Source organism: Cervus canadensis, chromosome 16 (assembly GCF_019320065.1).
Source record: "Cervus canadensis isolate Bull #8, Minnesota chromosome 16, ASM1932006v1, whole genome shotgun sequence".
In the NCBI taxonomy this organism is placed as follows: Eukaryota; Metazoa; Chordata; class Mammalia; order Artiodactyla; family Cervidae; genus Cervus; species Cervus canadensis.
In genome coordinates this window covers 22,473,696-22,498,345 of record NC_057401.1, presented here as the reverse complement: position 1 = coordinate 22,498,345, position 24,650 = coordinate 22,473,696, and the positions used below count along the sequence as shown (strand labels likewise).

At 36.2% G+C, this 24,650-nt stretch overlaps 1 protein-coding gene across 6 annotated transcripts in view; it reads right to left on the bottom strand.

Moving 5' to 3' along the window:
• The window catches only part of SLC38A9 (solute carrier family 38 member 9), a 79,946-nt gene that overhangs the window by 20,661 nt on the left and 34,635 nt on the right, over nucleotides 1-24,650 (bottom strand). For 5 of the 6 annotated variants that reach the window (XR_006273354.1, XM_043488594.1, XM_043488593.1 and 2 more), the window contains exons 3-10: nucleotides 23,849-23,981; nucleotides 20,548-20,669; nucleotides 20,350-20,413; nucleotides 20,028-20,121; nucleotides 18,074-18,244; nucleotides 13,050-13,109; nucleotides 9,941-10,135; nucleotides 7,807-7,914 (exon numbers count right to left, since the gene is read on the bottom strand). Coding sequence is in view for 5 of the 6 variants with exons in the window: in XM_043488594.1 (XP_043344529.1) it covers nucleotides 7,807-7,914; nucleotides 9,941-10,135; nucleotides 13,050-13,109; nucleotides 18,074-18,244; nucleotides 20,028-20,121; nucleotides 20,350-20,413; nucleotides 20,548-20,669; nucleotides 23,849-23,981 (947 nt within the window). In the remaining variant the exon portion in view is untranslated. Of the gene's footprint in view, nucleotides 1-7,806; nucleotides 7,915-9,940; nucleotides 10,136-13,049; nucleotides 13,110-18,073; nucleotides 18,245-20,027; nucleotides 20,122-20,349; nucleotides 20,414-20,547; nucleotides 20,670-23,848; nucleotides 24,110-24,650 lie in introns of all 6 variants that reach the window. The other variant, XM_043488598.1, reaches the window with a different exon arrangement.

The following is a 24,650-nucleotide window of genomic DNA, read 5'->3' as shown; positions in this document are numbered from 1 at the left end:
ACTCCATAATCCTTGAAAATCAGTGTCTGAGTCTCTTTTTGAAGTCAGTTTCAAAGCATTTAACAGCTTTTCATTTTAAAAATGTAATCTTAATTGCAGTCTTGCTGTTGCTGCTGCTGCTGCTGCTAAGTCGCTTCAGTCATGTGTGCGACCCCACAGACGGCAGCCCACCAGGCTCCGCCGTCCCTGGGATTCTCCAGGCAAGAACACTGGAGTGGGTTGCCATTTCCTTCTCCAATGCATGAAAGTGAAAAGTGAAAGTGAAGTCGCTCAGTCGTGTCTGGCTCTTAGCAACCCCATGGACTGCAGCCTACCAGGCTCCTCTATCCATGGGGTTTTCCAAATTGTAGTCTTAAATGTATACTAATTGTTAAAAGTTAAATAGTATCACAAGGTTGCTAACAAAAACCAGTTTCATATCTTTCACATCTCCCATCCTGAATCCTGTTTCCCAGAGGCAACTAATTATAACTCTTGTAACTATTTAGCATATCTTAAATTTATAATCTATTTTTAAGTAATATGCTTATATTCCTTTTGCTTTACTTTAAAATGTTAGACATGATCCATTAATTTTCCACCAGAAGGCTTTAGGACTTTTATATCACTATCACCCTTCACTTCCCATGTCCTATACCCCTAATAGAATCATAATTCTGATTTTGTAAAATCAAAGTTTTCATTTTTATGATTATTATCTATTATTCATAGTTAAGCCATGGAATCTATTACTATTATTACATTCTTCTTTCTTATATAAAATACTTATGCTGTTTTATTGGAAGTAATAGTTGACTTTTTTCCTTTTTGGTTGCCTAATTTTCTAGTTAAAGCTAATTCTTCCCTAAACTCTCCAAAAGAATGGAAGAACTCCACTCTATCTATATAACACATCAAATAACCTTTTGCATTTTATGATTTTTGTCTTTGAAAAAATGCCTCTTGGAGCCATCTGTCTACCTGCTGTAATCTGGGCTGGCTGCTCCCTAGGCCTGCTGCACAGCTGTTTCCTAGGATTTCCCTTCACCATCATTCTGAGAATTTCTTGATATTCTACTTCTTTTTGGTGAAGCACATTTTGCAGTATTGTCCTGAGAAAGAGTGCATGGAAGGTAAAATTTTGTGAGACTTTCCGAAAATACCTTTATTATATACTCTAACAGTTGGATGACAGTATGGTGGGCTTTAGGATTTTAGGTCAAAATAATTTATTCTGAGACCTTTGTTGACCTTCTATTGTCTTTTTCTTTCAGAGCTGTTGTTAAAAAGTCTGATACTATTCTGATTCCAGATCTTTTGTACAGGCTTGTTCTTAGTCCCTGAAAGCTCTTTTCTTTATCCCTGGTGTTGTGAAATTTCATAATGATATGCTTTGGTGTGGGTCTTATTCACAATGTTTTGGGCCCTTATGTCTACAAACACATGTTCTTCAGTTCTGAGGAAATTTCTTACATAATTTCTTTGATAACATATAAAGCTAGGTGATTATAGATGACATTATTTAGGGAATAAAGGTAGAGAGAAGCGGGGTTTGTGTCTAAACTGTGGATGACTATCATTTAGAAGTCAGAGATAAGAAAAGGAACAGTTATGTAGAAGAATCAAGAGAATAGGGTTTTAGAAGTTAAGCAAATAAAGTGTTTTAAGATGGAAGACGTGGCCAAATGTGCCCCATGTTGCTTATAGGTTGAGTAAGAAGAGGTATGGGATTTGGTCATGGGGTTTGGAAAGATGAAGTCATTGGTCATCAGTCTTGGAGTGACTGGAGCAAAAGCCTAACCAAAGTGAGGCAAAATGGAAGAAGTGGAGACAGCACAGACAACTCATACAAAGTTTTTCTTTAAAAGGAAATAACAGTTACAGGGAATGGGGTCATACGAGTTTTTGTTTTTAGACTGGGAAACATGTTTGTATACTAGTAGGAATAGTTTAGTAGGAAAAATCTGATAATGCATGATTAAAAAAGAAAAGATAACTGCAAAAAGTAAAGTCCCCGAGTAGGCAGGAAAGGATAGAATGAAATACATTAGCAAGTTTTTCTTGTTATTTTTCCAATTATCTGGGAAGAAGGGTGATGGGATATACTTACTGAACTGAAAAGTGAATTTTTAGAAACAAGAGTACATAAAGGTTCAATTAGACTCAGAAGTTTATGAGAATTTCTTCACCAGGACAGTAAAGATTCACACCCTCCAAGTTTTCTTGTTTTTAATTAGCCTTTACTAAGAAAGATTTATGACATATTTTCTTTATTGAAAAATTATTCAATCACAGTAAGTCTCAGAGCCATAAATATTTATAAAAACTCCTTTCAGTCTTCATGATTCTCCTTTCACATCATTTAGAAATGAAGCAAAGTGAAATAAATGGCTTGATAACTACTTAAACATGTTTCTCTTTTCCATCTTCTAAATAACTATTAATACTCTCCCTTTCTTTCATATTTATCTCTAATGTTCTATCATTAGCAGGAACTTTAATCACTAAGTCTAAATATAAATCATTATGAAACTACTTTTAGAAAATAGACTATTTTTATTAATCAGTGGAAAAAGTAGCTTAAAGTTGCCATTTTTATCACTATTCAATTTTAAATACAATCTGTGAGAGAAGGATGCCTTTCAAGCCCCAGTGCTTCCTTTATCCTGAATTTAAACTGACTTTTTATTCTTTGTGGGCGTCTAATAGAAATTTAAAAAATTAAAGTTGATGCAGCCAGATGAACTAAAAATAAGTAACCATGGTAACACAAACAATGACTTCCAACGATCACCAACTCAGTACACCTGGAAAACTCAAGAATGTTGTAATAAATGAAACAAAGACAACTATAATTGTAGGCTGTAGAGACAAACCTGAGAAATTGAATAAAGACTTGAAATCTACATTGCCAGAATCAACAGTTGAAGAATGGAAGGAAACCAGTCTTTCTAAATCAACAACAGGATTTTGTACTACTTTCTTTCTCCTTATTAGTTCTTAAGGTACAAGCATAATAGCCACTTCTATTTTCTAGTCTGTCTCCTCATTTAGCATTATCCATTCATTGCTTTGGACTTCCCTGGTAGCTCAGCTGACAAAGAACCTGCCTGCAATGAAGGTGACCCCAGTTCGATTCCTAGGTTGGGAAGATTCCGTGGAGAAGGGTTAAGCTACCCACTCCAGTATTCTTGGGCTTCCCCGGTGGCTCAGATGGTAAAAAATCCTGCCTGCAATTCGGGGCACCTGGGTTTGATCCCCTGGTTGGAAAGATGCCCTTCTGTCATGTTCAAAATACTCTAAATTTGGGTGAAACAAAAAATTGCTATGGGGGGAAAAAAGGAGGAAAAAAACACTTAATAATCACCATCTTAATTAGTCTGAAAAACATCAACATTAAAAGAAAAAACCCATAAGGGGAACAATGATAATTACCAGCATTTAGTTCAGTTCAGTGACTCAGTCACGTCCGACTCTTTGCGAGCCCATGGAATACAATACACCAGGCTTCCCTGTCCATCACCAACTTCTGGAGCTTGCTCAAACTCATGTCAGTCGAGTCGGTGATGCCATGCAACCACCTCATCCTTTGTCATCCCTTTCTCCTCCTGCCTTCAATCTCTCCCAGGATCAAGGCCTTTTCAGATGAGTCAGCTCATCACATCAGGTGGCCAAAGTACTGGAGCTTCAGCTTCAGCATCAGTCCTTCCAATGAATATTCAGGTTTGAGTTCCTTCAGGATGGACTGGTTGGATCTCCTTGCAGTCCAAGGGACTCTCAAGAGTCTTCTCCAACACCACAGTTCAAAAGCATCAATTCTTCAGCACACAGCTTTCTTTATGGTCCAACACTCACATCCATACATGACCACTGGAAAAACCATAGCCTTGACTAGATGGTCCTTTGTTGGCAAAGTAATGTCTCTGCTATTTAATATGCTGTCTAGGTTGGTCATGGCTTTTCTTCCAAGGAGCAAGTGTCTTTTGATTTCATGGCTGCAATCACCATCTGCAGTGATTTTGGAGCCCCCAAAATAAAATCTGTCACTGTTTCCATTGTTTCCCCATCTATTTGCCATGAAGTGATGGGACTGGATTCCATGATCTTAGTTTTCTGAATGTTGAGTTTTAAGCCAACTTTTTCACTCTTCTCTTTCACCTTCATCAAGAGGCTCTTTAGTTCCTCTTTGCTTTCTGCCATGAGGGTGATGTTATCTGCGTATCTGAGGTTATTAATATTTCTTCCGGCAATCTTGATTCCAGCTTGTGCTTATCCAGCCCAGCATTTTGCATGATGTACTCTACATATAAGTTAAATAAGCAGAGTGATAATACATAGCCTTGACATATTCCTTTCCCAATATGAAACTAGTCCATTGTACCATGTCCAGTTCTAACTGTTGTTTCTTGACCTGCATACAGATTTCTCAGGAGGCAGGTCAGGGGGCCTGGTATTCCCATCTCTTGAAGAATTTTCCACAGTCTGTTGTGATCTAAGGAGTCAAAGGCTTTGGTGTAGTCAATAAAGCAGAAGTAAATGCTTTCTGGAACTCTCTTGCTTTTTTGATGATCCAGCGAATGTTGGCCATTTCATTTCTGGCTCCTCTGCCCTTTCTAAAATCAGCTTGAACATCTGGAAGCTCTCGGTTCACATGCTGTTGAAGCCTGGCTTGGAGAATTTTGAGCATTACTTTGCTAGCATGTGAGATGAGTGCAATTGTGTGGTAGTTTGAGCATCCTTTGGCATTGCCTTCCTTTGGGATCGGAATGAAAACTGACCTTTTCCAGTCCTGTGGCCACTGCTGAGTTTTCCAAATGTGCTGGCATATTGAGTGCAGCACTTTCACAGCATCATCTTTTAGGATTTGAAACAGTTCAACTAGAATTCCATCACCTCCACTAGCTTTGTTCCTAGTGATGCTCCCCAAGGCCCACTTGACTTCATATTCCAGGATGTCTGGCTCTAGGTGAGTGATCACACCATTGTGATTATCTGGGTCATTAAGACCTTTTTTATATTTTTGTACAGTTCTTCTGTGCATTCTTGCCACCTCTTCTTAATATCCTCTGCTTCTGTTAGGTCCATACTGTTTCTGTCCTTTATTGTGCCCATCTTTGCATAAAATGTTCCCTTGGTATCTCTAATTTTCCTGAAGAGATCTCCAGTGTTCCCATTCTTTGTTTTCCTATATTTCTTTGCATTGAATCACTGAGGAAGGCTTTCTTATTTCTTCTTGCTACTCTTTGGAACTCTGCATTCAGATGGGTATATCTTTCCTTTTCCCCTTTGCTTTTAGCGTCTCTTCTTTTCTCAGCTACTTGTAAGGCCTCTTCAGCTAACCATTTTGCATTTTTGCATTTCTTTTTCATGGGGATGGTCTTGGTCACCAAGTTCTTCAGGTACTGTGTCTATCAGATCTAATTCCTTGAATTTATTTGTCACTTTCACTGTATAATCATAAGGGATTTGATTTTAGGTCATGCCTGAATGGGCTTGGGATTTTCCCTACTTTCTTCAATTTAACTCTGAATTTTGCAATAAGGAGTTCATTATCTGAGCCACAGTCTGCTCCTGGTCTTGTTTTTGCTGACTGTATAGAGCTTCTCCATCTTCGGCTGCAAAGAATATAATCTGATTTCGGTAATGACCATCTGGTGATGTCCATTTGTAGAATTGTCTCTTGTGTTGTTGGAAGAGAGTGTCTGCTATGACCAGTGAGTTCTCTTGGCAAAACTCTGTTAGCCTTTGCCCTGCTTCATTTTGTATTCCAAGGCCAAACTTGCCTGTTATTCCAGGTATCTCCTGACTTCCTACTTTTGCATTTCAGTCCCCTATGATAAAGAGGACATCCTTTTTTGGTGTTAGTTCTGGAAGGTCTTGTAGGTCTTCATAGAACCATTCAACTTCAGCTTCTTCAGCATTAGTGGTTGAGGCATAGACTTGGATTACTATGATATTAAATTGTTTACCTTGGAATTGAACAGAGATCATTCTGTCATTTTGAGATGGCACCCAAGTACTGCATTTTGGACTCTTTTGTTGACCATGAGGGCTACTCCATTTCTTCTAAGGGATTCTTGCCCACAATAGTAGATATAATGGTCATCTGAGTTAAATTCTCCCATTCCGGTCCATTTTAGTTCACTGATTCCTAAAATGTTGATGTTCACTCTTGCCATCTCCTGTTTGACCACTTCTAATCCACCTGATTCATGGACCTAACATTCTGGGTTCCCATGTTATATTGTTCTTTACAGCATCAGACTTTACTTCCATCCGTAGTCACATCCACAACTGGGTGTTGTTTTTGCTTTGGCTCCGTCTCTTCATTCTTTCTGGAGTTATTTCTCCACTGATCTCCAGTAGCATATTGGGCACCTACTGACCTGGAGAGTTCATCTTTCAGCGTCGTATCTTTTTGCCTTTTCATACTGTTCATGGGGTTCTCAAGGCAAGAATACTGAAGTGGTTTGCCATTCCCTTCTCCAGTGGACCACTTTTGTCAGAACTCTCCACCATGACCCATCCATCTTGGGTGGCCCTACAAGGCATGGCTCATAGTTTCATTGAGTTAGACAAGGCTGGGGTCCATGTGATCAGTTTGGTTAGTTTTCTGTGACTGTGGTTTTCATTCGGTCTGCCCTCTGATAAAAAAGGATAAGACACTTATGGAAGCTTCCTGATGGGAGAGACTGACTGTGGGGGAAACTGGGTCTTATTCTAATGGGTGGGGCCATGCTCAGGAAATCTTTAATCCAATTTTCTGCTGATGGATGGGGCTGTGTTCCATCTCTGTTGTTTTGCCTGACACTCAAAGGCAAGTCTCACTCAGTCTCTTGTGGGCACAATGCTCCTTTCTCCTGGTCCTGGTGTTCACAAGGTTTTGTTTGTGCCCTCCAAGAATCTGTTTCCCCAGCCCTGTGGAAGTTCTGTAATCAAATCCCACTGTCTCCAAAGTCAAATTGCCTGGGGGTTCTGAGTCCCTTTGCCGGATCCCCAAGTTGAGAAATCTGTTGTGGGTCCTAGAACTTTCTTAACACTGTGGGAATTTCTTTGGTATAATCATTCTGCAACTAGATGGAGGAATAGAAGAATGTGTACTCATCTCTTGCGAGAACTCCAAAATTGTAACTTGCTGCTGGACAACTGTTCACAGGAGAATGTTGGATCTCACCAAAAAAAGATGTCCCATGTCCAAGGGCAAAGGAAAAGTCCTAACAAAATGGCAGAAGGGGAGAAATCGCATTTAGAATCAAACCCCCCTACCCACCAGAGATGCTCGGAAGGCTCAAACAAAACCGTGCGCACCAGGACCCAGAGGTCCCACAGAGACTGAGCCAGACCTGCCTTTGAGTGTTTGAGTGTCTCCTGTGGAGGTACAAGTCAGCAGTGGCCTGCCCCGGGGACAGGGGCTCTGCCTGCAGCAGACCTGGGTCACGTGGCATTACCTACCATAGAACCACCAAGCAGATGACCTACAATTACTAGTATTATCCATATATATTTATTACTTACTATGTTCTAAGTCTCTAAAATTCTAGGGTTATGCCTTCTCAGAGATGTCTAGAGAATGAGTTATTGATTTTTCAATTGCATTGTGACTTTGAACTCCCAAGTAGAAATGACAAAGGGTCCTGGTTATCCCCAACTGCAAGAAAACCATAGTAATTTCAACTGTATTCCTGGTTTTAGCTTAACAGCATTAATAAAAAGTGCTCATCATAAAAACTATGATTATTTGTTTTATAGTAACAATAGCTAAGAATAGTTAACTAAAGATCACATTACTGTAATTTATTAATTCTTTACTTGGCTGAAATAGCTCACCTGGGACAAAAAATTCTGTTGGTGTAAACCAATGAAACTCCAAATGAAATCCCAAGCGAATAGCCTTCCAAGTGACGAGAAAAATCAAGTAGAGAACAGACACTGTGCCTGCAAGGAAAAATTCAGAAACCATTAATCATCTTTGTTTTACAGACTATTTATTTATTTATTTATTTTTACAGACTATTTAAAAATCAAATTTTGTTTCTACACTTTCAGCAAAGTTTGGAAAATTAGCATTAGTATTTATGCGCAGGTGAGATCTAAAGAACAGAAACAAACCCCGGAAGATATCAGAAAACAAAGCACAAAACTATGTAGTAGGCCTAAGAAGTTATGAGCTGAATTTAGGTTCTGATACATGCAGAGAGTTTATTATAAGATTGTAAGGTTACTTAGGAAAAAACAAAACACAAAACTGACTTTTTTCTAATTTGTCTGTGCAGCATGTGGGATCTTCATTCCCCAACCAGGGGTAGAACCTGCACTCCCCGAATTAGAAGCACGAAGTCTTAACCACTGGACCCCTGGGAAGTCCCTGACTCTTATTCTCCATATTAAAAGTTAGAGACAGCCAACAAGTTGGGAAAATCTGTCAAAATATTTAGTGTAAGACAGTAGAAAGTAAAGAAAGAAAAGTAGTAAATGTGGATCATAAACTTATTTGAGAAAGGCAATAAGTCAAATAGTCCATGAACAACCTGATCTAGTATCTAGATGAAGTTTTGGTTGTTTAGTACTACTTGCTCCATGGAAAGATTTCAGATTTCATTCACTGTGTGTACACTGAACACTTACTTTATGTAGGGTAAAGTGGGCATTCAGAATTTCAGGATTTTTTAGTAGTCTGGAAGTTAGAGGATTTAAGGAATTAAGTCCAGTCACTATTGAGCAGAGTCAAGAGATCCATGATGGTATTTAGAGGAATTAGGTTCTGATTTCTCTAAAGAAGTTATATGTAGTTTTAAAAGGGAAAGTGACAAGAGAAAGGACAAAACCAAAATATCTTAAGGAGGTAGAGAAGAATTTAACCTGGTTAGAAGCCTAGTGATTGTTTTGCCCGATTGAGCAAGTTCTTCTGTAAATTCACAAGCTAACTTTTAAAGATCTGTTCCATAGGAAAGTTGGCCAGCAAATCAGGAAACCACAAATGAGCTCTATAAGCTCTACTGTGGGTTTGGAGGTTAGCTGATTCAGAAAGGATGCATACAAGAGGTTGAAGCTTATATAACCACCACTCTTCATTTTCTGTGTGTGTCTGTTGTAGTCTCATGGTGAATTCTGCTATGAAGCTAAGGTATAGAGAAATATCCTTACCTCCTTCTTTGGTCTTTTGAAAAAAAACCCAAAAGTCATCTCTTTGATGTAATCTAATTTTTTCATACTCTAGTCTGCCTACCAAGAGACCATATCTACAGGGAAAAGGTGAAATCCTATTATCTATTTGAGTTATCAGTTCTTTATGAATGATACCCTTGTCTTTAGTTAACCAGACCTGAGCTTTCATACAGGGTCCTTTTCTGAAATTTCTTCAGTGATTTCAGAAATTTCTGAAAAACAGGTCTCACAAAAAGAAGTCTGTTCCTTTAAAGAGGCAATAGTGTTGAAAAGAAAGAAAAAGCACTGAGGAACAGAGCAAAAACAGAATAAGCCTAAGGCCCTTCAGTTAGATAACAATATTCCAGGTTCAAAGTCAAGGGATAATTCTGTGCTTATACTCTTAAATAGAAACTGTAGGGAAAAAATATTCCATAATTTCCCTTAGTAAGTTCTAATATTTCCAAACTTTAGAACTGAGAAGTTCTATAATATTCACTTTGGATTTCTCCTGCTGAAATCTTAGTCTACTGCCACTAGTTGTAGAGGAAATGAGGAATAGTTGTTCAGTAAGGATCGAATGGAAAACCCAGTAACTCATCTTAAACAGGGACTTGGGCTTGAGATGGCCATCTCTATTTTTTTCTGTGCCAAACTTCATCAAGAAAAGCAAAAAGTAGGGCAATATTGCGTGAACAAATTGAACACAGATGAACAGGCCTGGAAGGTGACTGTTTTGCTGGTCAGACCATATTCCCACAGAATCCAGCATGTATTATACCATACAGAGGCTCTATAACACAGTGCCTTGGCTTACCTAGGATGTTAAATTTTGAAAAAAATGAAGGAGATTTGAAATTAAGCAGTGGCAGAAGGAGCCCTATGAGGTAAAAGGGCACTGTCTTGGACTTATTCCACCACTTTTCAAACTGCTGGAGTCCCGAGTCACTGGCATAGAAAATCATGGAGCCGTTGTCAGGATGGCCACCGCTCCCGGCACTTGGACAAATCACTGTAACAAGGAAGCAACAGATCAGAGGAGGCAACAAAGAAGAACAATGAGACTTACACTTGCTCTACCAACCTTAAGTTTTACCATGAATATTAGGTTTCTCCTTTTGGGGGCAAAAAAATAGAGGGTTATGTTTAGATATATGTGGAGCCTTTTCAATTTTTTTTTTTATTATTTAACTTTGAAGTATAATTGATTTATAATGTTGTGTTAGTTTCAGGTATATAGCATAGTGATTCAGATATTATTTTTCAGACTCTTTTCCACTATAGGTTATTATAAGATATTGAATATACTTTCCTGCGCTATATAGGAGGTCCTTGTGGTTTATCTATTTTGTACGTAGTTATATCAGAAAACTTTTACCTATAAATAATTAAAGGTGGAATGTTAGAAAATTTTGAGGTATAGCCTTGATTTCTACTTTCTACTGGAAACTATAAAATTATTCTACCAATTATCCTTCTGTCCCACTACCAGAGAGAAAATATTGGGTTGGATGATATTTGATCTTATTATTACAATCATATAAGACACATCATTCAAGGTAATTGTTCATTTTGCTAATAACCCACACAAAGTCCAGAGAACAGGCTTCTTCTAACAATAAGCAAAATCGATGGGTTTGGAATAAAAAGCAGACACCATTGAAACATTGCCATGGTACTGCCAAAATCTAATAATTGCTTATAATTTAAGAATCTTGAATACCAGCAATCCAGAGTAACTGTCCTGGATGTTTCTCAGGCCTTAGAGCAGCTGAAAGCCCAGATGTTATCCAGAGAACTGGGAAGTGAATGAACTGTATTTTTCCTAACACTGATCTACAAGTGGCAGTTTCTTCTGTTTGCAGAGAGAATACAAATCATTCTCACTGTGCTTCTAAGTTCATAATAGTACTTTTGCTAATAATCAGCTCTTTGTAAAGAATGTTTAATGCTGTAAAAAAATGCTGAGCAACAATTTTATTCTCTATCTGTTATTTGGCATGCCACAAAGCCAAATAGTTTTCTTAGTCAGCACTTTTAACCTGTATTTTTTTCCTTCTATGCTTTGGACAAAAGCAAGTTAACTTGAATTTTTCCTGTGCTAATAACTAGAGTGGTAAAGAACATAGGTTATGGAAGTAAACTGATTGAATAAAGAATCTTCACTCTGTCACTCAACACACAAAGTCACTAAATTTTCTATGCTTTGGGAAGCCCAAGAATGTGGAATGGGTAGCCTATCCCTTTTCTGGGGGATTGTCCCAATTCATGAATTGAACCAGGGTCTCCTGTACTATAGGCAGATTCTTTATCAGCTGAGCTACCAGGGAAGCCCTATAGAAAATGAAGAGAACAGTACTACCTTATGAAGGTGCTGTAAAACATTCAGAACAATGCTTGCACACAGTGAGTATCCAGTAAATGTCTGCTGTCATTTCTAATACTTACTGAAATGGATTGCTTGATACTCTGTTCAATACTTTGTTTAAAATAAACCAAAAAATCAAGAAGTGATACTATCAACATATCACTATGCAAAGTAAACTGACTTTGCTGATAATGCTCTCCAAATTATTAGTGCAATTGTAATATTCATGAACTCAACAATGAACTGACTCTCTACTCAAGGAATCCTGCTAGATAGTAATACACTAGTTTCATCAATTGATATCAGAGTAGCTATAGTAAATGAATTTCTATTTTAAAACCAGTATGTTTCTTGGGCTTTTGAAAATTCTGAGGTAAGGAACAGGGTTCAAGAGGTATGTGTTTAAATTATATGAATATATTTTCAGTATAATTAATGAAAAGTATGTGTGTGTGTATGTGCATTCACAGAAATAATGCTGGTACTTCACTCATTTTCTAGTGTTAACAAATGACAGATTAATTAATTTAATTAAGGGGTAAAGTAAGACACTGAACAGCAAACACTGGAATGTACACTTCACAAGAGAAACTCTTGTCTGTCCATTATATCCCAGAGCCTAGAACAGTTTCTGACACATAACAGATTTAATAAATATGCATTGAGTGAATTGTCCTCTTAGTGATCAATGTGTACCTCCATCAAAATATCAATTCAGTATCTCTAAAACCTAAACACATAAAAGCTTTAGGTGATGTTAGTTATGCTGTTACTCAGGTTATATTAGCTTTTCTATCCATTTTTCCTATGACTGCCATACTGGATAAACACAGACTACAAACATTTATTATTTTTTAATTATTTTTTAATTCTCTTTATTTATTTAATGTATTTATTTGGCCACACTAGGTCTTAGTTGCAGCATATGGGATCTTAGTTCCCTGCCCAGGGATCAAACCCAGGCCCCCTGCACAGGGAACATGGAGTCTTAGCCACTGGACCACCAGGAAAGTCCCCAAATGTTTATTTTTAATAAATTAATTAAAATAAACTTTCTAAGAAATTGATTTTTTTGGGGGGGGGTACAAATCTTCAATTTATTTTTCCATGTTTCCTAGCCTTGGATCATTAGGAAATTTAGGACACACATTTATATATCTTAAATATTACTAACTAAAGTGATAAATGTTTAAAACTAAATTAATAAACTGAGAACAAAGGTTCCAGACTTCTAAAACAATCAGCAGTGATAGAGGTACTTGAAAATATTTATTGATCATAAGCAAATATGGATACGGTCGATGTGAGCTATAACTGTGAACTGTATAACATGAACTAAATATTGTTTAGCTTACATTAACACAAACTTTTGTGGAACTGTTCTTTTTTTAACCTTTACTGGTTATCAACAATTTAACAGTGGCTTAGTTAACCTAAAGATAATGATTTTATGCTGGTCATTTACCTAAAATAAAGTTATAGATTCTACCTTATATCTTTTTTGAAAAAAGGTGATGAATAAAGAAACAAGGCAAACTTTCAACTTCAAACTACTTACCAGGGTTGCTGTCGTTGGTACTCGGTATAGGGTCTGTGTCATTAATGTGATGAATAAAATCTAAAAATTATGAGGAAAGCATAATTTAATACTCAGTGGAAGATGTTAAATCAATCACCCTCTAAATTTTCTTTATCTATAAAAATCTTTTAAGATCTACTCTGTGGTAATATTATTTAGTACCCTGAACAAAGACTACTTCATTATTAACATAACTTCACCTTCTTCAGCTTTCTCTGCTGTATAGGAACGACATCATTGGTGTCACAGTCTCATGGTGGAAAATTTTTATGAGTGAAGATTTTAAAAACAAAACAAAACAAAAAAACCACCCAGAAGGCTGAAGTTAAAAGTCCTGGAATAAAGATAATGTGCACAATTTCTTATCCTACACTCACACTGATTTATATAAGTATAGTTATATCTTATAAAGTTCTAAAACCTGCAAAAGGTGGAAAGCCACTACTCAAGACACTTGAATTTATCTGAAAAAATCACTTAAAGTTTTGACAAAATATAGAACAGCTTTTATAAAGTGAAAGCTATATAGTAATTATTGATCACAGGTCCCACTAAGTTTTACTAAAAGTAGCAGCAAAATAAAAAGCTAATGTAGATACCTGGCATTCATATCATTGTATAGTAAATGAGAGAATGGGTAAAAAATATGTTTTTTATTTGCCTGAGGGAATTTACTTTATTCTGTTTGATGTTAGCCTTTCATAACCTTAGTAAGCATTAATGAAAGTGATGTAAAACTTAAATAAGATGACAGAAAAAGCTAGATTAGATTTTAAGGTCATAAAGTAAGTTATATATGTGAATTATTCATCTCCACTATATGCTTCTCAAGACAGAATAAAAGAAGTAATCTATGCTCTAGGTTTTTATAATGTCTCCACGGGTTATTAGTGATTCAAGAAAGGAAGTTATGGATCTTTACATAATTACATAATTCTTGATGCCAAAGATTTACATAAGGCAAGTAAAAACCCTGACACACCAAGTATACTAGGTTGAATAGAATTCTACCCAAATCCATGTCCACCAGGAAACATAGAATGGACCTTATCTGGAAACAGAGTCTGTGCAGACATCATCAAGCTAAGGTTAGGTTGTACTGGGTTAGGGTACACCCTAAATTCAGTGATGGGTGTCTTTAACAAGAACAGGAGATTTCTGGATATAGAGACACTGGGGGAAGATGGCCATATGAAGGCAGAGGATGAAACTGGAGAAATATTACTAAAGTTAAGGAATGCCAAGCACTGCTAGCGGTTGATCACCAGAAACTAGGAAGAAAAAGGAAGAGTTCTTCCCTAAAGGCTTCAGAGGAAGGAGAGGGCCCTATAGACACTTTGATTTCAGGCTTCTAGTTTCTATGACTGTGAGAGAACAAATTTCTCTGATTCTAAGCCAATTATGGTCATCTCTTGTTGTTATTTCCTTGCCAAGGAAATCAAGAAACACCTGGAGTAACAGGCAAATATGGCCTTGGAGTACAGAATGAAGCAGGACAAAGGATAATAGAGTTTTGCCACGAGAACACACTGGTCATAGCAAACACCCTCTTCCAACAACACGAGAAGACTCCACACATGGACATCACCAGATGGCCAATACTGAAATCAGATTGATTATATTCTCTGCAGCCAAACATGGAGAAGCTCTATACAGTCAGCAAAAACAAGACCAGGAGCTGACTGAGGCTCAGATCATGAACTCCTTATTGTCAAATTCAGACTTAAATTGAAGAAAGTAGGGAAAACCACTAGACCATTCAGGTGTGAGCTAAATCAAATTCCTTACAATAATACAGTAGAAGTGAGAAATAGATTTAAGGGACTCGATCTGATAGACAGAGTGCGTGATGAACTATGGACAGTGGTTTGTGACATTGTACAGGAGACAGGGATCAAGACCATCCCAAGAAAAAGAAATGCAAAGCAGCAAAATGGTTAGCTGAGGAGGCCTTACAAATAGCCATGAAAAGAAGAGAAGCAAAAAGCAAAGGAGAAAAGGAAAGATATACCCATTTGAATGGAGAGTTCCAAAGACTAGCAAGGAGAGATAAGAAAGCCTTCCTCAGTGATCAGTGCAAAGAAATAGAGGAAAACAATAGAATGGGAAAGTCTAGAGATCTCTTCAATAAAATTAGAGATACCAAGGGGACATTTCATGCAAAGATGGGCACAATAAAGGCCAGAAATGGTATGGACCTAACAGAAGCAGAGGATATTAAGAAGAGGTGGCAAGAATACACAGAAGAACTGTACCAAAAAGATCTTCACGACTCAGATAATTATGATGGTGTGATCACTCACCTAGAACCAGAGAATGTGAAGTCAAGTGGGCTTTAGGAAGCATCACTATGAACAAAGCTAGTGGAGATGATGGAATTCCAGTTGAGCTATTTAAAATCCTAACAGATGATGCTGTGAAAGTGCTGCACTCAATATGCCAGTAAATTTGGAAAACTCAGCAGTGGCCACAGGACTGGAAAAGGTCAGTTTTCATTCCGATCCCAAAGGAAGGCAATGCCAAAGGATGCTCAAACTACCACACAATTGCACTCATCTCACATGCTAGCAAAGTAATGCTCAAAATTCTCCAAGCCAGGCTTCAGCAATACGTGAACCAGATGTTCAAGCTGGGTTTAGAAAAAGCAGAGGAAACGAGATCAAATTGCCAACATTTGCTGGATCACCGAAAAAGCAAGAGAGTTCCAGAAAAACATCTATTTCTGCTTTATTGACTATGCCAAAACCTTTGACTGTGTGGATCACAATAAACTGTGGAAAAGTCTTCAAGAGATGGGAATACCAGACCACCTGACCTGCCTCTTGAGAAATCTGTATGCAGGTCAGGAAGCAACAATTAGAACTGGACATGGAACAACAGACTGGTTCCAAATAGGAAAAGGAGTACATCAAGCCTGTATATTGTCACCCTGCTTATTTAACTTATATGCAGAGTACATTGTGATAAAAGCTGGGCTGGATGAAGCACAAGCTGGAATTAAGATTGCTGGGAGAAATATCAATAACCTCAGATAGGCAGATGACACCATCTTTATGGCAAAAAATGAAGAAGAACTAAAGAGCCTCTTGATGAAAGTGAAAGAGGAGAGTGAAAAAGTTGGCTTAAAGCTCAACATTCAGAAAACTAAGATCATGGCATCTCGTCCCATCACTTCATGGCAAATAGATGGGGAAACAGTGGAAACAGTGAGAGACTTTATTTTGGCGGGCTCCAAAATTACTGCAGATGGTGATTGCAGCCATGAAATTAAAAGATGCTTACTCCTTGGAAGGAAGGCCATGACCAACCTAGACAACATATTAAATAGCAGGGTTGTAAACCTGCTTTATCTTTTAGGATTATTCCTAAATGCATCTTCTTTATAAACTTGACTTGCTGTCTCAGCAAGATAAATTATATTAAATAAATAAGAATCAAAAAAAAAAAAAAATAGCAGAGACATCATTTTGCCAACAAAGGTCCATCTAGTCAAGTTTATGGTTTTTCCAGTGGTCATGTATGGATGTGAGAGTTGGGCTATAAAGAAAGCTGAGTGCCGAAGAATTGATGCTTTTGAACTTCTGACGACTCTTGATAGTTTCTTGGACTGCAAGGAGATCCAACCAGTCCATCCTAAAGGAGATCAGTCTTGAGTATTTATTGGAAGGACTGATGTTGAAGCTGAAACTCCAATACTTTGGCCACCTGATGCGAAGAGCTGACTCATTTGAAAAGACCTTGATGCTGGGAAAGATTGAAGGCAGGAGAAGGGGACGACAGAGGATGAGATGGTTGGATGGCATCGCTGACTCAATGGACATGAGTTTGAGTAAACTCTGGGAGTTGGTGATGAACTGGGAGGCTTGGTGTGCTGCAGTCCATGGGGTTGCAAACAGTCGGACACGACTGAGCAACTGAACTGAACTGAACTGAAAACTGAACTGAAGCCATGTGTGACTCTTTTGTAACATAATGGACTGTAGGCCGCCAGCTTCCACTGTCCATAGGCATTGTCCAAGCAAGAGTACTGGAGTGGCTTGCCATGCCCTACTCCAGCGTATGTTCCTGACCCAAGGATTGAACTCATATCTCTTATGTCTCCTGCATTGGCAGATAGGTTCTTTACCACTAGTGTCACCTGGGAAGTCCTATATATGTTTGAATGTATATACTAAATATAAATGTATGCATATATACATGAATCATTCAAAAAATAATAACTACTTAGGATGAAGTTTTCACATTCATGAATGACACAACTATCTAAATAGAAAATCCAAAGTGAATCTACAAAATTATAAGCAATAAGAATTCAACACATTTGTAAGATTCAAGATAAATATTAAAAAATGAACTAGGTTCTCTTATAATGGCAACAAACAATCTGAAAGTTTTATAATTAAAAAACATATCACTACTCTGGGAAGATGGAAATGTTTCATGAAGGAGGTGTGATTTAATGGATGTATCCATTTGTCAAAATTATATGGCCAAGATGTGTATATTTTAATGAATGCAAATTCCATATAAAAAAGAGAATTGTATTTATTATGATAAAATAATAGTATATATACTATTATATATAATAACTATATTAGTGAACTAATATAGTTATTATATATAATAGTGAGGTGAAGAGTGAGTACAGGTTGAGATCATGTTTTCTAAATGGATATCATTACTTAAGCAGGAAAAAAATTCATTCCTAGGAGATGCAAACAATGCTTAAAACATCTTTTGGAAATTAGAAATATTTTATGTTAATTAGAGAATCTGAAGGAATATATTCACCCAAAAATAAGGTTTTGGAAATTAACATACATTTTATATTTGTGATCAACATAGAAACCATAGAAAACAAATTGAATCAAACATATCTCCTAGAATCACAAATATTACTTTTTATGTCATTAATTCCAAGTCCAGAATTTAAGACTGAAACCAAAACAGTATAGTAGTTATTTGAAAATAATTATGCTAAAGCATATGATATGGATACTTACTAAAAATAAATTTTCCAGTATTAAAAAGAAAATTGGACATCAGCACCCAATACACTATCATTGCTCCAATGAGAGATACCAAGGAGAAAAGGAGACTTGACCACTGCCCAAAGGAGCCAAAATAGTATCTGCAGACATCTGGATATTCCCAGGTAGTGGTATCCACTGATGCTAGATAAAATACAAAAGGGGAGAATAAAATTAGATGTCAATTATATACTCCATATTCATAATTTGTGTTCTCTAAATTGACTCAAAATATTTAGCAAAAGATTATGGGTATTTCACCACCAGGTATTAGACCATCCTATGAAATCACAGTAATTAAAACATTAGATACAGCAGATTAACACAACATTGTAAATCAACTATATGTCAATAAAAAAACAAAACAAAGCAAGAAGTTATAGCACAAACATATAAAAAGAAGTATAGGCCAATGAAATAGTAATAATCTGAGAAGTGGCGGTGGCGGTGGTTCAGTCACTAAGTCGTGTCTGACTCCCGCGACCCCTTGGACAGAGGAGCCTGGCAGGCTACAGTCCACGGGATTCTCCAGCCAAGAACCATTTCCTTCTCCAGGGGATCTTCCCAACCCAGGAACTGAACCCAGATCTGCATCATAGACAGATTCTGAGAAGTAGATTAGGGTAACTAGTAACAGCAAGTGATAAACCAAGGCTAGAAAAAAAATCATCAATAAGGGATAGAAGACAATATCCAATATTTGGCATACTTAATATGGAGAAATGTTTTCTTGAGTCATACTTTATATAACATGCCAATTAAAATTTCAGACAATGAGGGAAGTGGGGAAGGGCAATAGTGGAGTGAAAGATTAAGAGGAATGAATTATTATGTATAAAATAAGCTACAAGGATCTACTGTATAACATGAGGAATATGGAAAATATTTTATAATAACTATAAATGGAATATAATCTTTAAAAATTGTGAATCACTGTATTGTACACCTGTAACATTTAATATTGTACATTGACTATACTTCAATTAATAATTTCAGAAAATTGTTAAAGAATTTAAGAAACAACTGAAAATTTAATGACAATATAAAAATAGAAACTGAAAGATTGTCCTTTTCTATCAACTGAAGAAATAGAAACTACAATGGCAAAGATAGCCAGATATAAACAAACTGATATGATACAAAAGCCATTTCAAATAATGAATATGAGAGAAACTGACAAGACATAATAAAGGGTTAACTGCCTACTTCATATAAAGAATTTAGGAGATCTATAAGAGCACCAAGGGGCTTATGGATAAATGGGAAAGGGATATGATGAAATAATACAATTAAGAAAAACATACCACTGCTTAGTAGAGACAAAAAAACTGGAGGCAGAGCCTGGTTTGTTGATTCTCATTTGCTGAGACTGACTGAAATAATGTACATCTATTTAGGTCCTAAACTACTTTAAAACAATCTAAAAAGGTATATCCCTGGTCTAGAACTTATAGAAATGAGTGGACATGCTGGTACAACTTTGAGAATTGCTTATAAAGGACACATTGCTCACATTTTCATATGTACAATTTTCACTTTTAGGAGATGCCAATATATCTAGATCTCTTGGTAGGGATAGGTCAGAACGAGTCACAATTAACTGGTAAGAATCATAAAATTCTCAATTTAGTTCTGGCAAACATCTTATTTTTAAAATACGACTTTTAAATTATTCTTCTGAGGAAATTAGCACCGAAGTAAATGTATTCTGCAAAGAACTAGCCTCTCAGAATTTCAAAGGAAGCCACTAAATTTATTAACATATCCGCTCTGCCAAATGCTATGAATTACAAGAAATAAACCTTTAGGCAGAAAGTAGTTAACACACTTGTGAAATGTGTGTTATCACACATCAGTGATCCACCTCAACATCAGTTCTTATTAATATCCACATCATTCATTTATTTTTACAATGATAAATTCTTACATATCATAGATCTTGATTTCACTACTCTGTAGCAGCAGTAAAGTGTTAGAAGGCCCATCAGCATGATGACACACATTCCAGTAGTAAACCCAGCCTGTTTAAAAAAATAAAAATATACAACAACATATAGCATGTCAGAATAAATTAATATGCAACCATATTAAGTTACCCTAAACAATTATCATAAAAATTTGACAGCTAATGTAAAACTAAATAATCTATTTCTTTAATAATTTTATGTAGACTTATTAAAACTTATTGTAAAACTTACAATACAAAGAGAAAAAAATTCTAATACAAAGTGTTCTGAAAATTATATTACCTGTTTTATGCCCCAAGGAATACTTAGTATAGATGTTCCCAGCATGGTATTCCAAATCATAAAACTGAAAGCAGAGTAATAGTAGTAAAACATAAAGTTTGACTCTTCAAATATTTTAATTAAGACAAAAATTAAAATAATCAGTAATTTTTATTTACACATAATTTAAGTTATGCTCCAAAAAGTAGTTTAACTCACATGGTTACTAAACTGGTGTTTTTACCATATCCTTCAGTGTAACTTTGAAGTTTATAAGCAGAACCCAACGGGCTATACACATAGCACTCTTCTGGACCTGGAACTACATGATCTGGGGCAATCTGGTTAAAAAAAAAGTAAGGAAATGTTAGAACCAGTAAATGTTCAACACAGGATATTTTCTATACAATAAAGTACCTGAATATAGACACATTTCCAACTATCAGGAACAAATAAACAGTGTGTATCCCTGATTAAAACATAAAAATTACTTTTTAAATATAGTAAGATCTAAAGGAGTAAGAGTTTAAATACTATAAATAATAAACTGTTCATCCTAAATGAGAATGAATTCTTAGAATATGCAATCGTCAAAATATTTTTCTCTTTACTTTTAAGAGACAGGAGGAAGAAGAGCCACAAAGACTGAAATTAAGAATTCTAGATGGAAGGGAATGGGCTTTAAGTGAGAATTTTAAGAATCAAGTGGTCATTGAATTCCTATGTGAATGTGGTTTTAGCAAAGAGGCAGGTTGGGAACTCAAACTATAAGAAATTGAGGAGTCAAAAGAAGGGAAAGAAAAGAATAAAAAAATATAGACTATTCTTTTAAACGCTTTGGTAGTAGAAGAAAAAGGTAAGCTAAAGTGGCTTAAGGTAAAGGCAAGACAAAGATTTTTAAAGACAGGAGATGTAAATAGTAGGGATGGAACCAATAGAGACAGGTTGAAGACACACAGGAAAAGAACGATTAAATATGTATATATTTCTTATACACATAACACTCACTTGACCCCGATATATTTCTTTCTACCTCCCTATTCTGGGGGGAAAAAAAATACAGTTTCCTGATGGAATTCTGACCATCTCACTGAGAATTGTCCTTTGAGAATATGTAGCCCTTACAAATAATATTAAAGATATAAGAAATGACTGGTATAAAGCAAGAATCTTTTGTATCAGTACTTACTACATAAATCTACATCTTTGTGCTAGGTACAATGCTAAGTTTAGTGTTCAAGAAAAAAATAATATAGGCTCCTAACTTCAAGAAGTTTAATTCCAGTTAGAAAATATATAAAACAATTATACAAGGCTATAAGAATAAAAATTAAGTGTTCAATTCTGGAACACAGAAATGACAACAATAATAACAACAATAATGGGGACTGGAATAGTTGGGAAAGACCTCAAGAAAGTGACAGAATATTAGGCCTCAGTAGGTAGACAGGATACGAACTGGTGCAAAAAGAAAGAATATCAAATCCTTCTCTTTTTATGCATATAATTTTTGGTGCCTTGTGGGAAAAGAATGTCTTGAATGCCATGCCTGTGGCTTTGTAAACAATTATTTCTTAGAGCTACAAAAGCATATATAGAAATAAATAGGTCTGCTGCTTTCTCTTTACCCTCAGTCCTCTAGGGTCCGAGTTCTGCTGTCTTCTACTATGGAGTAGAAGAAAAAAGGGGCAGGACCATGTCTGTATCAGGCAGGAGATAAACTATGGTATCTACCAGAGCAAGTTCAGAAAAAGTGAAAATCTAAAGTTATCAGGGATAGGATTAAAAAGCTAGAGGATAAGAAATTATTAGGAGATACAGAAAAACTGGGAGATTGGATCCCACACTCTGTCAGTGGGTCTAGGACAGTGCTTTTCAAACTTGAATATTTTTGTGATTCACACAGAGAATTTGTTAAAATACAGATTTTGATTCAGTAGATCTGGACTAAGGGCTGAGAGTCTGCCTTTTTAACAAGCTCTCAGTGATGCTGGCCTGTGCAGGCCACACATTTATTAGCAAGCATCTAGGAGATGCTGGCAGTCAAATGATTTACTACCCTTCTCCAATTTAGAATAAAAATATTAAGGTAAGTGGGGAAATTTTCAGAAATAAAAAGTTATAACTCTCCAAAGACCTAACACTTATGGTTTCATATTTCTCTTCCTTTAAAAATCTTTTAAGAAAAATAATTTTGGGATTCTCAGAAAATGAGCATGGTGTATACACACAATCATTAAAAATGGTCATATCATATTCACTTTAGATCACTGTTTATATACTTTGATTAACTAGACGCAACTCACTGTCAGTTAACAAAAGGGATTCAACTTGGTGTACAATGCTGACAATTTCCAGGCAAACAACATACACTCAGACTTAGACTGGCTCAGCTGGTATCTCTGAAGTTTGCTTCTGAGAATACAGCCTCTAGGAGGTCTGAACTAGGCCTGGAGATACTGGATTACTTCTACTCCCCAGAGAGCTTAGATAATTCTGATACAGCGCGAAGACTTTACCATAACTGCTGACGCAAAGACCTAGAGTAAGAAAAAGTGAAAAAATTGGGGGAAACAAATGATCCCACCCAGACTATTTTGAAAGTCCCTACTTTGACTATGCAAAAGGATATCTTAGGAATTCACAAGGCCTAATATGAGATATCTGTGTTCAAGTGACTAGCCCAGTTCTCGCCCCTTGTAAACATCTAGAATGTTGACTTCCCTTTTCCCTTTTTATTATTACCTATAAAAATCATTTTTTTCTCAGAATGTTTCATTCTTCTTTAAACTTTCAAATTTCTGAACATCTCATATGTGGTAATTCTTATAAGCATGAAATTTCTTATATAGTTTTGAACCTAAGATAATAATACAGATTTAATAAGAAGATCTAGCCTTCAATCTGATTTTTTATAGTCTCTTTCTATGGGCAGTTTTTACATTTTTTTTTTTCAGTTTTTACATTTTAAATGATTCAAAAACAAAAGCAGAAAAGAATATGCAACAGTAGGTGGACTGCAAAGCTTAAAATCTTTAGTATCTGCTCTTTGACTTGTTTTTAATCTATAATATATATATTTTATATATATATATATGTATAAGTTTCAGTTTCTCATTTCTGTAGAAAATTCCTCAAAACATTTTTCCCTTATAGCTACAAACTTAAAAATTGAATAGACTAAGCAGAACTTATTATTTATTTTATTAATCAATGACCTAAACTACTTCAACAGTTCATCCTTCTCAAAGATTTTAGGATTATGGATTAGCAGAATTCAATCTAACAAATCTCTAGGCTGTTGTAAACATAAAAAGATTGTTTCAAATTTCTCTATGCCAGGCTAATAAGAATGAACTAGTCTGAGATGTAAGATGTATTAATTAGTATCTTTGACTTTCCATGATGCCATCCCTGGAATATGGCCAGCAAAAAGTTCAACCACTGGGAGTTGCCCTGGCTTATGTGCACTGTTCATTTCAACTTAACCTTAGACAATCAGCAATGCTCTGCCCCTTACCAGTGCCTTGTCTGCAGGAGCGGTGAGCCGGCTGTAGTAATGAATCCTCTTGTTCATGGCAGAGGCATGGTCGCTAACCCTCTGAATGACATCATTCACACTGACGATGTTTGTGGGCTCTATATAGAAAGGCCTAGAGAAGGGAATATACACTTGACAAAGAACGTTCAGGCAGAAATTCTGGAAGTCAGCCATTGAAGAAAATGACTTCTTGTCCTCCATTAGAAATGGGATGTACCAAGGCAAGGCATTCACTTCTCACTTTTGGTGGGAAAAGAAAATGTCACAAAAGAAGTATTATCCAATCTACAGAATAAAGCTTTAGTTTCATAAAGTTCTTACTTTAAACACACTTATTTAAACTTAAGGAATTTAGCAACAGAGAAGGCATAACAGAAAGAGCTTCAATCAGTTATCAAAAAGAAACATAGCAGCTGTCAGTTTTCAACAATGAAACTTAGGCACAGCTTTGAATATTCTCTGAAAAATATTTGGCATCGGATCAGAGAGATTACAGACAAAAACATTCCTCTGTTAAAGAGTCTCTACTACTTTATGGGCCAAAATTACTTCCTATGATAAACACAATTCCTATTTCTTGGTTCATGCACTAAGGATTAGTGATCTCAACCATCTCCCTTATGAAACTTATCCAAAGTACTATCAAATGGAACATTAAGACACTAGACATATTTTGTCTCATCCTACTTTTCTTAGATTTCAGTAACATACCATTACATTACTATTTATATGTAATGCTTTCTTCTCATAACTGTGTCCCAATCAACCATAGATGCTTGTT